This window comes from Mesitornis unicolor, unplaced genomic scaffold (assembly GCF_000695765.1).
Source record: "Mesitornis unicolor isolate BGI_N332 unplaced genomic scaffold, ASM69576v1 scaffold4796, whole genome shotgun sequence".
Classification (NCBI taxonomy): Eukaryota; Metazoa; Chordata; class Aves; order Mesitornithiformes; family Mesitornithidae; genus Mesitornis; species Mesitornis unicolor.
In genome coordinates this window covers 38,521-52,719 of record NW_010188751.1, presented here as the reverse complement: position 1 = coordinate 52,719, position 14,199 = coordinate 38,521, and the positions used below count along the sequence as shown (strand labels likewise).

At 38.6% G+C, this 14,199-nt stretch overlaps 1 protein-coding gene across 1 annotated transcript in view; it reads right to left on the bottom strand.

The window, feature by feature from the left end:
- LRCH1 (leucine-rich repeats and calponin homology (CH) domain containing 1) overlaps window positions 1–6,028 on the bottom strand; it is a gene marked incomplete at its 5' end in the record, with an annotated part of 56,092 nt that extends 50,064 nt beyond the window's left edge. The window contains one exon of the mRNA XM_010185817.1: window positions 5,839–6,028. Coding sequence (XP_010184119.1) covers window positions 5,839–6,028 — 190 coding nt within the window. The remainder of the gene's footprint in view (window positions 1–5,838) is intronic.
- Between the last annotated feature and the right edge of the window lie 8,171 nt (window positions 6,029–14,199).

Below are 14,199 nucleotides of genomic sequence, written 5' to 3'. Positions count from 1 at the left end.
GTGATACACAAATCAAAAACTGTGAACACAAAAATCTTACTTCTTCTCAAGCTACTCAAACTGCAGCCTTCTACCTCAACTCCATCTTCATGCCTGTTCTCATTTACCTTGATATCAAATAAAAGGGACTGGTGCCACAACTTTTGACTTACCCTTGAAAAATTCTAGTACCTCAAAAAAGTGGAACAGTAACTAGTGGACCCTGCTTCTGTAACAGGCATTACTATGACAGTAAAATGCTTTTTTAAAATTATATATTATTATTATTTTTTAGATTTTATTACTATCCTTTGTTCTCAAGGACACCAATTCAGTTAGTATGAAGAAGGACAAAACAAAAGAAAACCAGAGATAACAGAAATTCCTTCATGTCATCCTCAAGACCATGGGTTGCAGGACACGCTATGTACAGAACAAAGGAATTCAAGAATTAACTTACAACAAAGATAGTCCATTATTTGTTGTTCTCCAGTTATCACTGTTATTGTCTAGTTATCACAGTTTAAGATAATTTCAACACTGGTATCCTAAATAATAAAAACCTAATTCTATGCACAGCATAAGGCAGGGGAATAAAAACCTGTATTTCATTTAATATCATAATTTAATAGAAAAAGCAGCAGTTTGCTACTATAATTTACTGATAAGTGTAATTAATATTTAATTCGAATGTCTTTGAGAAACAGACTACTGTAATGGAATCAGACATACAGAATGCTTGCCACATTTTTTTAACTACTAGTAATATTTTTTGCCAAAAAACAGACTTCCCCAATTAAATGAAAGCAAAATTTAAAAAAATATTATTTTTTATTCAATCCTAGAATGAATGGGAGCCTCTGAACATGATGCAGCTGTGAAGGAAGCCTTACAGCTTTCAGATGTCTCTGAAAATTCCATATAGAAAAGACTGTATCCTCAGAAATGAAAAGTAAGGAAAACAGCCTGCATAACAATTTTACACCATACCTTAAAAACATATGGAAACATCTATGGAAACCTCTGAAATTCACATGATTATTCTGATATTACTTTATATGAAGGTACTTTTGCCTCACATTACTGCATCTTACAATTACTGCGTATACATTTCAGGTCTACTCTGGTATTTAAGTTCTAGAATGAAATACAAGGGTGACGCCATAACGAAACGGCAGAACCTTTTGAATACACCGAGAAAAACTCTGCATGTATCTCGCATCCGTCACCATTCATAAAAATTTCTTGAAAAACGTTTTGCAAAGCCTTTCTTGAGTTCATTATTTTGGGAAAAAGAAGAGAGCAGAAACTAAAATTTTAAACAACTTCTGAAAATATTTCTCAAATACAGAAATAATTAGTTGGCAAATTTACTTTCTTGCTGTAATTTGTTAAATCTACACTTCCCAAATCACTAAGATTCGTATCACCCTTGCTTCATTAATATGAAGAATAACGCTCCAAGATAATTAAAAATAATGGAAGTTAATGTACAGATTAGCTTTTGCTACAGAAATGGAAATGAACAGAGGGATGGAATTTGCTGGTGTCTAAAGGAATTTTGATTATTTGCTTATACTATCTCACACAAAGGAGATCTAACAAATTAATAAAGCTATGATGGCAGAAGCACATTTCATGGTTGCCAAGACAGTATAGGTAGGTTTGACCTGAGGTACAACTTCCATTATGAAATAGGTGACACAAATATAAACAAACACGGGAGGGAGGCCATAGGCTGGAGTGAGCTTTTTGTCTTAAATGAAATACACTCTTCATTATTTGTGACATCAAGACGTTTTGAAACTACATCTGGTTTCGCTTCATCCTTTCCTGCCAAGAACAAGTTTGTTAAAACTCCAAAATAAAGTAACAGAACACACAAAAAAAGCAAGCCAGTGCAGAAAAATATTAGATTGATTCTTGATCTTTAAAGGAGTCAGCACAATTCTGGCACAATGGCACGGCTTTTGTATGAGAAATGTTACTATGCTGGAAGCTAGACAGGAACTACACAGAAGAAGCACTTCCTTAGCTGGCAGCAAACAATAAAAAGCAAGGACTTCAGACTGGTAAAAAAGCATTTAACAGAAGACTCCAATGCCTTGTTTGGTGTCACGGTCAGGGTCCATGCTGCCATCACACCAGTAATAACCAACCCCATCCTTGGGGCAAAACCTTTCCATTCCTATAGCTCTGAAAACTCCTACCACAATGAAGTTTCACTGCTGCCTAGGACCTTTCTGACTTTTTAGTCAGACTTTTTTGTTTTATAGGCAGACTACCAACAGTCACCAAAAACATATACCTGGTATAAAAAACTTCTACTGCAGAAACCAAAATGCCATTGTCAAAATAACCAGAATCATACTTAGAAGACACATAGTTACATTTTTCACAGCTAAGTTACCAAAAGGCTCCAATTTTCCTACCTTCAAGTTAACAATACATTCTTAAATACCAGTTATTAATACATTTTTAAACCAAAATCAGACTATTCATGGGAGAGCTAAACCGTTTAAGCCTTTAAGTAAGAAGAGCAATTCACTAAACAGATATGCATATGCATTACTATATCACATATCTTAGCCAAGAATTTTAATGAAAGCAGTATTATCAAAAAGCAGTTATGCAAATTTTTTAGATTACAGAAAAATTCACTATAAATTACAAACCTACAAGGGACAAAAGTTGGAATTATGCTAGTAAGCATCTATCCACCATTGAGCAGGAAATTTTTGAGAGACAGAGAAAGATCTTAGAAGAAATTTCTGTGTTTGATACTGAGTTTTGAAATGGAGGACTGACTGAAAGAGCTGGGGCTGTTCAGCCTGGAGAAGAGAAGGCTCCAGGAAGACTTTATAGCAGCCTTCCAGCTCCTGAAGAGGTCAAATGCAATATAATAGTCAAGAAAACATTGTGGTGCAACTATTCAGTGCTAGGTACCTTTAAGCTATGCCCTACAGCTTGTCATTACCTGGCATAGCGGCACACCTTGTCTCAACTCCTTGTCCTCTCCATCTGCCAATATCAATGAACAATGTCCTGGATGCACAGTCAGCTTTTACTGCAGTCAGCAACTGCTACCCACAGCGATGCTACAGAAACAAAAAAGAGGCAGCAAAGACCTCCACAGACTCTGGTGTCAAACACATTCTGGTTTGTTTGTGACAATTGAGCCATAAAGAATGTATAGCATTTCTTCAAAAGGTGTACTATTTAAGTTATATAGCAGACAGGACAAGAAGTAACAGAAGGCAAAGAATGCCCAATATACTAAAAACAATTCTGCTTTCATGTAAGAAAATATGCAACATAGTAGTGCATGGACTCAGGGTTTTTCACTGGGAAACTACAACTTGTAACAGATTGAGGAAAAAAGTAGCTTCAATGCTGATGCCTGAGAAAGTCATCATTACTGATGCAGTAACACAGAACAGTAACATTTAGACACTGATCAACACTGCTCAGTCTGTATGTACGACTGCTGACTTGAAACACGTAGAAAGGGCATCTATCCCAGGCCGTTTGACATAAAAATGTACAGACACTGCAAGAAAAATATTCTGAACAGAATATGAAGCAACTGCTGTTTCACACACTTGCTAAGCACTTCTTTCTGGAACACTGTCAGCACATCTTTCTTGTCCATTTGTCTCTCACCGTTAACTTAAGAATTAACATTAAAAATCTCTACCTCAAAGCCAGAGACAAATTAAGATTACACTACAGGTGTAGCAAATTTCAAAGTGATTATACATGACAATTCTGTATGATCCTGTGTACCTTTGCATCCACTTTTTTTATCATTACTATGATTCAACACATTAAAAATTTCACCTTTATCACTGTGTATGTGAATTCCCTGATTCTTCCCTATTCCACATCTTGACATAGCATTATAATATGTAGGCAAGTTAAAGAGCTAACACTAATGATATACAACACAACGCTGTCTTCTCTGTGTCATAGATGGTCAGAATGAACCCAATTTATTCCTTGTGAAAGCAACAACTGTAGTAAGCAATCCTACGTATTCACCACAGTTATCAGAGAAGATCTAAATGTGGGGTTTACAGGGAGAAAATAAAAGAACAACCCAGGACAGAAGGAGACCCAGAGGCTGAGAACAGCACCTTGTGGAGTCTGGCAGAAGTGTCGCCACTAGAGGGGGTCCTGGTCTCACAGACTTGGCCAATACCCTGTAACGCTGTCACTCAGCTGTTTCCTCCTTTCAGAGACCCTTCACAGCACATAAAAGGACAGAAGTAGGAAGGAACACTTTACAATCCCCCGCAGTTCTGTGAATCCATTTCCCACTCTAGTTTTCAAAATACGACAAATGAGGCTACTCACTTGCAATCATTACTGCAAGAAGCAAACATATACACTGATTTCTAACGAGGTCAAGATCTTACCCTCAAAATGTCTGTTCTGAAATAACAATACTCAAGTGTTTTCCCCCAACCTTCCTACAGACAATGTAAGAACCTGAGATATCCTTGAGTTCTCTGTCCTTATAGCAACATTTGTCCTATTTCAAACAAAAGCGGCATGAAAAGTTAGAAGATACATGTGACAAAGACCCTGCTTAGAAACTTATGCCTCCCCAACAACCCTCATCTGCCACTCTACTACATTTCATCTGCCACACGATTATGGAATACATAGCTTGCTTTTAGTGTAAGAAACATGCATCCTACATCTCTTCTCAGGTAAGCAATTGAACAGCATAAGCGACCTCTCCCAGACACCAAAGCTTTGAGGAAATGTCACTTCAGAGTTTTCTGCTTCCTTACCCAAAGTTAACCAAAGGTGGGGGAAGGAGGGAGCAAAAGGGTAACAATAACTCAGTAAATTGAAGCGTATTCTCATGATTAGCTCTGTGGCACACTCCAATTCAAAAGAGACAAATGAAATTTCTCTGCAAATGATCAAAACAATTATCACAAGCCTGGAAGAATAAAGAGTAAGTTGAGTCGGCTGATACAGCTGTCTTATCACAGTTGCCCTTAGGTGGCAAAATAAAACATTCTATTTTCTCCTTTATCTTCTATTTCTTCCTCTTTAGGACAACAGTTTGGAGTTAAGACTGGCAGAATTGGTTTCTGAGGAGGCTCTGTTTACATACTGAAGATCAGCCTGGTGTGGAAGTACGCGATACTCCCTAAAAACCTATTGTAAAACAACCGGATTCTTCCTGCAGACCTCCATGTAAGTAGGACCAGACTTAGGACTCCGATGGGTTGATCTCAGCTGGTCACTAGGTGTTCTATCGCTCCTCACCTCAGCAGGACAGGGAGAGGAAACACAATGAAAAAGGTAATGGGTCAAGATAAGGATGGGGAGATCAGTCACCAGTCACTGTCACAAGCAACACAGGCTCGACTTGGGGAAATCAATTTATTGCTAGTTAATAACACAGTAGGATAGGAAGAAATAATAACAAAACTAAAATTACCTTCCTCCCATCCCCCTTTTCCCAGGCTCAACTTCACTCATGACTCTCGCTTCCTCTCCTGGCCCCAGCCTCCCACAGTGGCACAGGGGGGGGATGGGGAATGGGAGCTGTGGTGAGTCCATAAACACTTCATCTCTGCCACTCCTCCCTTCTCACACTCATCCTCTGCTCCAGCGAGGGTCTCTCCTATGGGTTACAGTCCTGAATGAACTTCTCCAGCATGGGTCCTTCCATGGGCTGCAGTTCTTCATGAACTGCTCTGGCACGGGCTTGCATTATGGGGTACAGTCCTTCAGGAACAGACAGCTCCAGCATGGGCTCCTCTCCAGGTGCCACAGTTCCTGCCAGGAGCCTGGCATGTAGTGTGGGCTCTCCATGGGCTGCAGCTTTGCACACACCCATCTGCTGCAGCATGGTGTCCTCCATGGGCTGCAGGGGGACAACCTGCTTCACCATGCTCTTCTCCACAGGCTGCAGGGCAACCTCTGCTCCAGCATCTGGAACACCTCCTCCCTGTCCTTCACTGACCCTGGCATCTGCAGGACTGTTTCTCTCACATTTTTCGCACTCCTTTCTCACACAGCTATCCTGTGATAAAGCATTTTTTAACTGTTCTTAACTATGTTATCACAGAGGCATGACCAGCATTGCTGATGGCTCAGCTTTGGACAGCAGCGGGTCCAACTTGCAGCCAGCTGGAACTGGCTCTGTCTGACATTGGGCAACTTCTGGTGTCTTCTCACAGAAACCATTCCTGCAGCCCCCCTGCTCCCAAAATCTTGCCATGTAAATGCAATACAGGCACTCAAACACTTTTATCATGAGACAGAAAAAAAAAAAATCAGGCAGCAAACCGCTTCCATCAACAGAATGGCCTTTAATAACACGGCATGAAACCCAGTTCATGGGCCATGAAGCATTCCTCCTTCTCCCACGCCTTCCGCACAAAAGGGAGGATATAAGTCATTAATTTTCACTCCATAATAAACAACCAACCCTAAGAAGAATCAGTGGATTGTATCATACCAGCATCGCACTAGTAAGCCTCAGCAGGACTTAAATACTTCAGGTGTTTTCTCAGACACAGTAGCAGTAAGAAGAAATGTTCACCCAACTCCAAAAAGTTTGAAAACTGTTCTTCATCATTGTCAGCCTTTACAGTAGATTGATGGAGAGCACTGGAGAAACAAAATCTGAAGGGTTCACATCATCTACTATCTAGCTGAACATCTTTACAGTAACAAACTACATTTCAGCTGTCTGCCTGAACTGTTCATACTTAAAAGTTCATAGTGAACACCCAGACATATGAAAGCAGGGCCTTCCTGGCCGCCTCTGTGGAAACAAGAACTAAAAGTATACCTTGATACTGAAAAGTCCTCCAGATTAGCTTCAGCCATCACAGATACACTTGAATTATTAGCATGGAATTCTGTGAGACCAGATAAATTGTGGGGTATATGGGGACTTCCAGGTATACCTTAGACTTCTCACAGGACTAAGATTTGGATGATGAAATTGTTTTTTGAAAGAATAGTGACCACAGCTTTCACCAAATTCAAAACAGAAGTTCAAAAAGGTGTAAATTGCGTACACATGTATATAAACACACAGGCACACAACCTTATTCCAGTCAAGCAACTTAATTCCATCTATTGGAGAACAGAGAAAGATGTGAAACAAAAATGTTAACTACTTTCTATCCCAAAGATGGTGGTGGATCCCTGCACAGACGTACTCCAGTGCCTTCTATTATGAAACTCTTGTTTCAGCCACAGAAATCTCCCTTTATAAAGCTGTCTACTTCTGAAACCAACACATTCCACTTTCCACTGAGACATTTCACATGAAGCACTCCAAACCAGGAGGACATAACCTAGTGGTCTACAATCTTTTCCAGCCCACAGACAATACTACTAGAAGGAACAAGCTGAATGCAATGTCAAGGTTTGTTTTTCAGTTCATTCTCTATTTTAATGGCTATTATTAACATGTTTTTCCTCAGGCTGTGAAGAGAGGACACTATTTATGGTATGCATTACCTGCCTCCGTGACCTGCTCAAAGAGGAGTTACCTCACATTTACCATCTGGTAGAAGTAACACACAAACCAGCTTCCATGAACTAGCTCACTTGCCTGCACTTCAAAGATTACTAATTTTCACACCTGACAAACTAAATACTAGATCTGTTAATTTTAAATTAATTTTTATTCATTAGATGTCTCACATTCTGCAAGAAAATTTTCTATGAACAGGAAAATGAACAAAATTTGTGATCTTTGGGTATATCGAAGGCATGGGGGGCAAAGACATGAAAAAGCTACCTGATGCTAATCCACAGTGACATGGACAGCAGAGTACTACTCATCTAATCACTTCCCTTTCTGTCTGCCCACCTCCCACAGATGCTAGGGTTCATCTACCTTAACTACATCATTCACGTACTTCTCCTGCAATGGTTCTGGGAAGTCAGCACAACATAATTGTAACAGTTCACCAACCCAAATCTGTTTCGAACCATACAAGCTGACTTATACTACTGAGCACCTCCTTTAACAATGAACTAATGGTATGGCTATTACAGAAGAGGTGCAACATTTGAAAGAAATAGCTAAGAAATACTTCAGACTTCTAAACAAAACAGGAGTCCATGAAAACATTACCAGAGACTGAGGTATCAAAAAAGAAAATCTTGGAACAAATAAATAAATTAAATCATAATAAATAACCAAAAATTGGATGGCTATTCTTAAACATATTAAAAAAAAAAGATAAATAATTGAAAGAATTCCCTGAACTGAAAGCAAAATAAGCATAGTACACACTGCCTCTATCCTTAAAAAACCCAAACAAACTGAAAATCACCCAGCTGGAACCACTAGAACTATAGACCTGTCAATTTTGTACCAAGATCTCTATCCTATGGAACTGTTCCCATGGCTCTTTTTCAAGTTTAAGATAATGTTTCTCAACCTTCTCATTTTTCTTTTCTTCAGAATTAAAGAACGCTGCCTTCTTTGAGGAAAACAAAACCAAAACAGGTATCTTACCCACTATGCTGCTTACTGGTGAGGGGAACGGCTAGATTTGGTAACACTGGCTAGACACGTAACATGTGCAACTTTTTTATTTTAACAAGTCATAGTTTACATGAGGATTTTAATCTAACATCTTTTTAAGATGAGAGACATCAGATCCATATACTGCAAAAAGACTGCAGAGGGAAGTAAAACACACACACACACTTCCTCTACTTATAAACCATACAGTGCCTGGGACTGGGCAGGCAGAAGCCACCTTGCGCTTGCCACAATCCCTGCAGGGGGCACGGGTGGGAAGGAGCCAGCAGGCACTGATGGCACCTGTGGGTCAGTCTCCAACCACAGGTAAACGTCAGTGCTGTTGGATGTAACAACTGCATGGCAATGTGCGCTTTGAACGGATATGAGAATGTTTCCTTCTGGTTTATTGCCTTCCTTAATGTTTGCAAAGTTTTTTGGAGGGTGGGTGAAATAATTTGATGGTTAACATGTTCTCAGTGAGGCAGCAATGGTTTATAGCACACACACAGAACAGGTTGCATATAAAGCAGGAAAGGGACAGGAAAGTATTAAATTGCTATTGCTAAAGTCTTTGCTGCACAAGCTGTGAACCTGCTCAAATCAGTGGGAAATAACAGTTTGATACATGTGCTCCTGCAACCCAGGCCGGGTTTTGTGAAAAGAAGGATCAAACTAAAAGCCTCAGGACTAGAATTTGGAGAGCTGGGGAGTACACCTCCAGCCGTGGCAGTACAAAGTACAGAGGATCTTTATAAAGTACTTACACTTCTTGTCTTGGTTTGTTTATCCAACATCCAATTTAAAAATCTTTACTTTGAGATGAACTGTTCCTTTTCAACAGTTTTCCACCAGTGACGAAGCTGAACCTGCCAACCTTATACTACCACTGCTGTTACTCAGTGGCTAAACTTCCACTGCTATCACAAACTCCAGGTCAGCAATTTCGATTTAATTCAATTTTGAAGTAATTAATGCACTGCAAAACTCACTGATTCAAACCGATGCATTTAACAGTAGCCCCTAAACATTCTGGCTCAATAACTGACATTTTTTAACTGTACTCTCAACAAGTTCATTAATATACAGGTAGTTAAAGTGATCCACTGGTGATTTAACCAATTTAGTCACCTTTCAGACAATATTAAAGCTACTCCTATCAGGACTTTGACTCTTACCAAATGCATTCTCATGATTCAGTATTTGCGTGTCAAGTACCTCAGCCAGGCCCAGTAAGAAGAGGTGACACCTAATGCAAGAACTGTGGTTCTGTTCAAAAAACTGCACGGCACTCTGCTCAGATTATAATTTATTTTCTGCATAAGAGAAGCAATAGTCTTGCATTCTTATGTAACTCAGTTGCAATTCAGCCTCTTTTTTAAAAATAAATAAATAAAGAAAAAATGCCCCAAAGTTCCCAAGAACCTCTAAAATTTTCTATTTTCTTACAAAACTGGGTACTCTTTATGACTGATGTGCACACTTCTCAGCTCTTGTTCCTTCTCTCTCTGTCCCGCACCTCTTCAAAAAATTGGACAGAAAACCAATTCTTTTGGGAAGAACACTAAAAAGATACACTAGCAAATTTACATTTATAAACATATTTTACTTTTGGGAAAAAAAAAACATCTGAAAGGCTTTCATTATCCAGAAATGATCAATCAATTCTCTCTCTGAAGAGCATCCCCATGTGTTTCCTATGCTTGCTTAAGGAAAGCCTCATCTCTGAAGTTTGTTTATTCAAGATGGACACAGATAGCAGAAAATCAACTCTAACACCAAGAGCTCCTAATGTGCCCTCTGCCAGCACACCTCCAGATACACCAGAGACATTATTCAAAAGACTGTGTTATCACAAAGTTACACACTGTGCAAGACACTTCACAACCACTGGGCTATGAATTATCAGCTGATCTGTTTTCTGTACACAACAGTATTTGATTTCACAGAAAGCTAATTTTAACCACTGACTGAGAACAGAATTACCGTTATATACCATGGACTTCTAACAAATGGAAGAGGTTACAAAGTTGGTAAAACTTAAAAGGTTAAAAGGTTTGTTTCTGCTTTTAAATCTAGCATCTCAAGATTTTTAAATTCCAGAATGCCAGCAAGTTTAAGATATATTCTATGAAAGTATGCTGTATCATCTGAAGTATTTTGCCAGAAACATTTGCAGACAACAAATTCTCCTACAGCTCTCTCCAACGCCTTACAAGCAAGAGGCTTTTTTCTTATTCTGCAGCCCACTTTCTATACAACCATTCATACAAACATTTAAGGCTAAGGACTAAATTGTCCTTTTAATATTTCCTCCCACATCTTTTTTCCTGTGATACATTCGTGAGAACAATATCTTCTCACAGTCATTCTTCTGCAAGACCAATAAACAAGCTACATTCTTCTGCTTTCCTCTTGTTACAGATTTCCTGCCCGTCCACATAAACCTTTTCCGCACCTGTTTCAGTCTCAAGGCATCTTCCCTGAACACGAACAGGATATAATCCTCCATAGGAGGACTGTGTTACACCACTGCCATGCGTAACATCATTAAGAATTTCCACTTCAAATGCATCTTCTGACACAGCCTCAGGACAAGAGCAGATGTCTAAGATTTGTCAGACTGGTAACTTGGGACCATCTCTGCAAGTGTCATCTCCAAGTTTTCTTCCTTCACTGCTTACAGCTGATGAACTCATGACTTAAAGCAAACACTTCACTTATTGATTCTTCAAATTTTCAGATGTCTTTTTTCTGTACTATTCTTCACAGAGCAATGAATGTTTCCAACAACAAATACACCCAGACTGTTGTTGTAAGTCTGCATTCTCATCACAGAGAAATAGGAGTGCTTAAGAAACACAACACTGGGTGAAAAAAAAAACCTGATGCTAGAGAGTAATTTGTTTCTATAACAAAGTTTCCTGTCTCAGAAATAAGTTACCTGCTTCAGCTGAAATTAAAGAAGAAATCAGAAAAACAAGAATAACCACCAAAAAACAGAAATCAAGTTTTTGCTCACAAACAAAACTGTTAAGCAACAGCAATTTCTGTTACAGGTTCATAACAGTAAAACATTATGCAAGCTTAAGTGTTATCTGGTATTGCAACTCTCAATTCTAATACTACAGCTATAGTAAATTATAGTAATTTGCTTTTTCGCTATAATGCTTTAGTAAATTAAGCCAATAAACAGACCATCTTACCAATGGATTATTTAGAAACATATGCTTACTGCCATTTGTTACCAAGTTTTCCATGGTCTGCTTTTGTCAAGTGTCTGAAAAGAATCTTGCCCACACCCTTCCTTCCCACCAATACTTCAGCCATATCTTAATCATGAACACAAAAAGCAGTTCTTGACATTTTCCACTAGCAAAGCTCTTTTTAGAGGATAAATAAACCTCTAAAAAAAAGAGGTTATTTAGGCTTATTTTAAGGTTTATTTTAGAGGTTAAAAAACCTCTAAAAGATGTTTATTTAAACAGACCTCTTTTACACCGTAAAACTCTTGAACCAAGAATGGACAGACTGAACTTATTTGAATAAAGTATGCAGGCACTACGCTTGTGGGACAACCCTCTGATGTGACATCACATCGGTCATTTGTCAGCAACTCCCAGAGGTACACACCAGCATCTCTATTTCATGTTGTGTCTCTGCCAGAGCAACAGAATTCACCCAAACAACCTCAACAACTTCTGTCAAAGAAGGTTTACCCACTGTTTGTGATGAGTGAAGAACACTGAAAAAATTATGTTTAGAACAGACAGATGTGTTTTAGGAAAAACAGAACTCCTCCTACAAGTATGATGGTATTGCTTTAAATAGCTATAAAAAGGTTGGTCTAATGTGGCTTTTTAAAAATCATTTTAATTACTATACCTTTTCTACAGTAGGCATTACCATACACCCAAATCACTTTGGTTTTCCTTAGGAAAAAAATAAATTTCAATTCAGATGTTACGTGACACTTAGGTGAACAGTTCTTCACTGACTAGAACATAAAAAAGGGATGGGGGGAGGAGGAGGTGAAGGGAATCTCAATCCTTGCATGTGCTATGCTTATAAACAAACATGGGCAAAAAAACCACTCAAAACCAACAGTGTCACCAGCATACTAACTCTTTAGACTGTAATACTCTAAACATTATTATTACACATGTAATATCAAATTTATATAAGTGATCGCATGAAAAAAATCTCCTTCAGCACAGAAATAATCACTGAAGTCCCTGTTAATATGTATTTCATTTCTCTTTTTTCAGCACATGAACAAAAAGCAACTGATAAAAGGCGTATCACTGAGTTGCCTCAAGCTGCTTCTTGTTGAAGACAAGGGAATTTATTGCCAGCAGGAGCAGTCGACATTTTTTAAATTGTTTCTGCATTCTGCTCATACAGATTGTCAAATTCTTTGCATGTGGTAGACTCATGCCATTTCCAGCTGCTCTTTGGTCCTTACTGCTTTGCACCAACACGTAACAACTTTGAGTACAGCTTACTCAAGCTTGGCCACCGAGCAACATCATCTTCCAAAACCACAACTAAACACACAAACCCCCTCTCCCAGTCATTAAAAGGTGTAAGAACAAGGTATAGTAAGTATAGCCTTTCTTTGACAGTCAACAAAGCAAACAACTCTGTAGTTTCCATTCACTGCTCTTCAGCAGCTTTCAGTCTAATTCTGACAGGCTGAAAGTCTATTTTAAGCCTTTAAGTTAACTTTAAATAATTAAGCAGTAGTATAATGTGCCTTTAAGATTTCTATGAATCCTTCACACATTCTAATCCTATATACACTCAACTATGTACTGATTTTAAAAAGTATTACAAGCAACAACTTGTGACTGATAAATGACCACCACCTACAGTTTCTGTGCATAAGGCTCTGCACTGCACAAGCAGCAGGTAGAGGTTTGCCAGATCCACTCCAAATTTATTTCCGGACCTTAATATAAACTTTTTAGGTGTTTCTAGAAGCTCTCAGGTCTTAAGTACTTCCAAGAAAACCCAGCTGACCAAGGCACTACACCCTCAGCTTTCACATGGATTTCCAACATTCACTTTTCAACATGACTCATCTTCCACTGAATTGTGAAAATGGTGTTCAAGTAACTTACATACGGCTTATAAATCATAATTTTCCAGTGTCCTAAGTTTAGTGAACTATGATGTTCCATAACTCCAGTGTAATGCATAATAAACTGTAAAGTTCACTAAAAAGTTAACTAAATCACTATCTAGGTAATATGAACACGAAAAGATCACAGAGATTGTGTAACCCACACAGTATTCCGATTAAGAGTTCAATCGGAAACTCATGAAACAAGGAGAAAAATACTCCCGATTTTAGGCTGGGCTGTAAATGATCATCCTTTTTGCAGGATATGGATAAGGAGGTACTTAACCTCTTTGCAGGGCATGGATGAGGTAAAAAATACTATAATTAGGAATCCAGAACGCTTTTCACAAGTCAAAGAAAGTGCTGTGACTTGGCACTGTCTTTCAGAATTAAAAAAGGGGTCTTCTCAAATTCACTTATACTGTACATAGCATCTGCTCATCCAAATTTCTACACAAATCCTCTCCAGTTTGCTTTGGCTACATTCCTTGGCTGCACCCTCTTGACCGAGATTATGTGACCTCTAGTACTATCCCCAACGCAACTTCCCAAATATAGCAAGCCAGAGATTTGT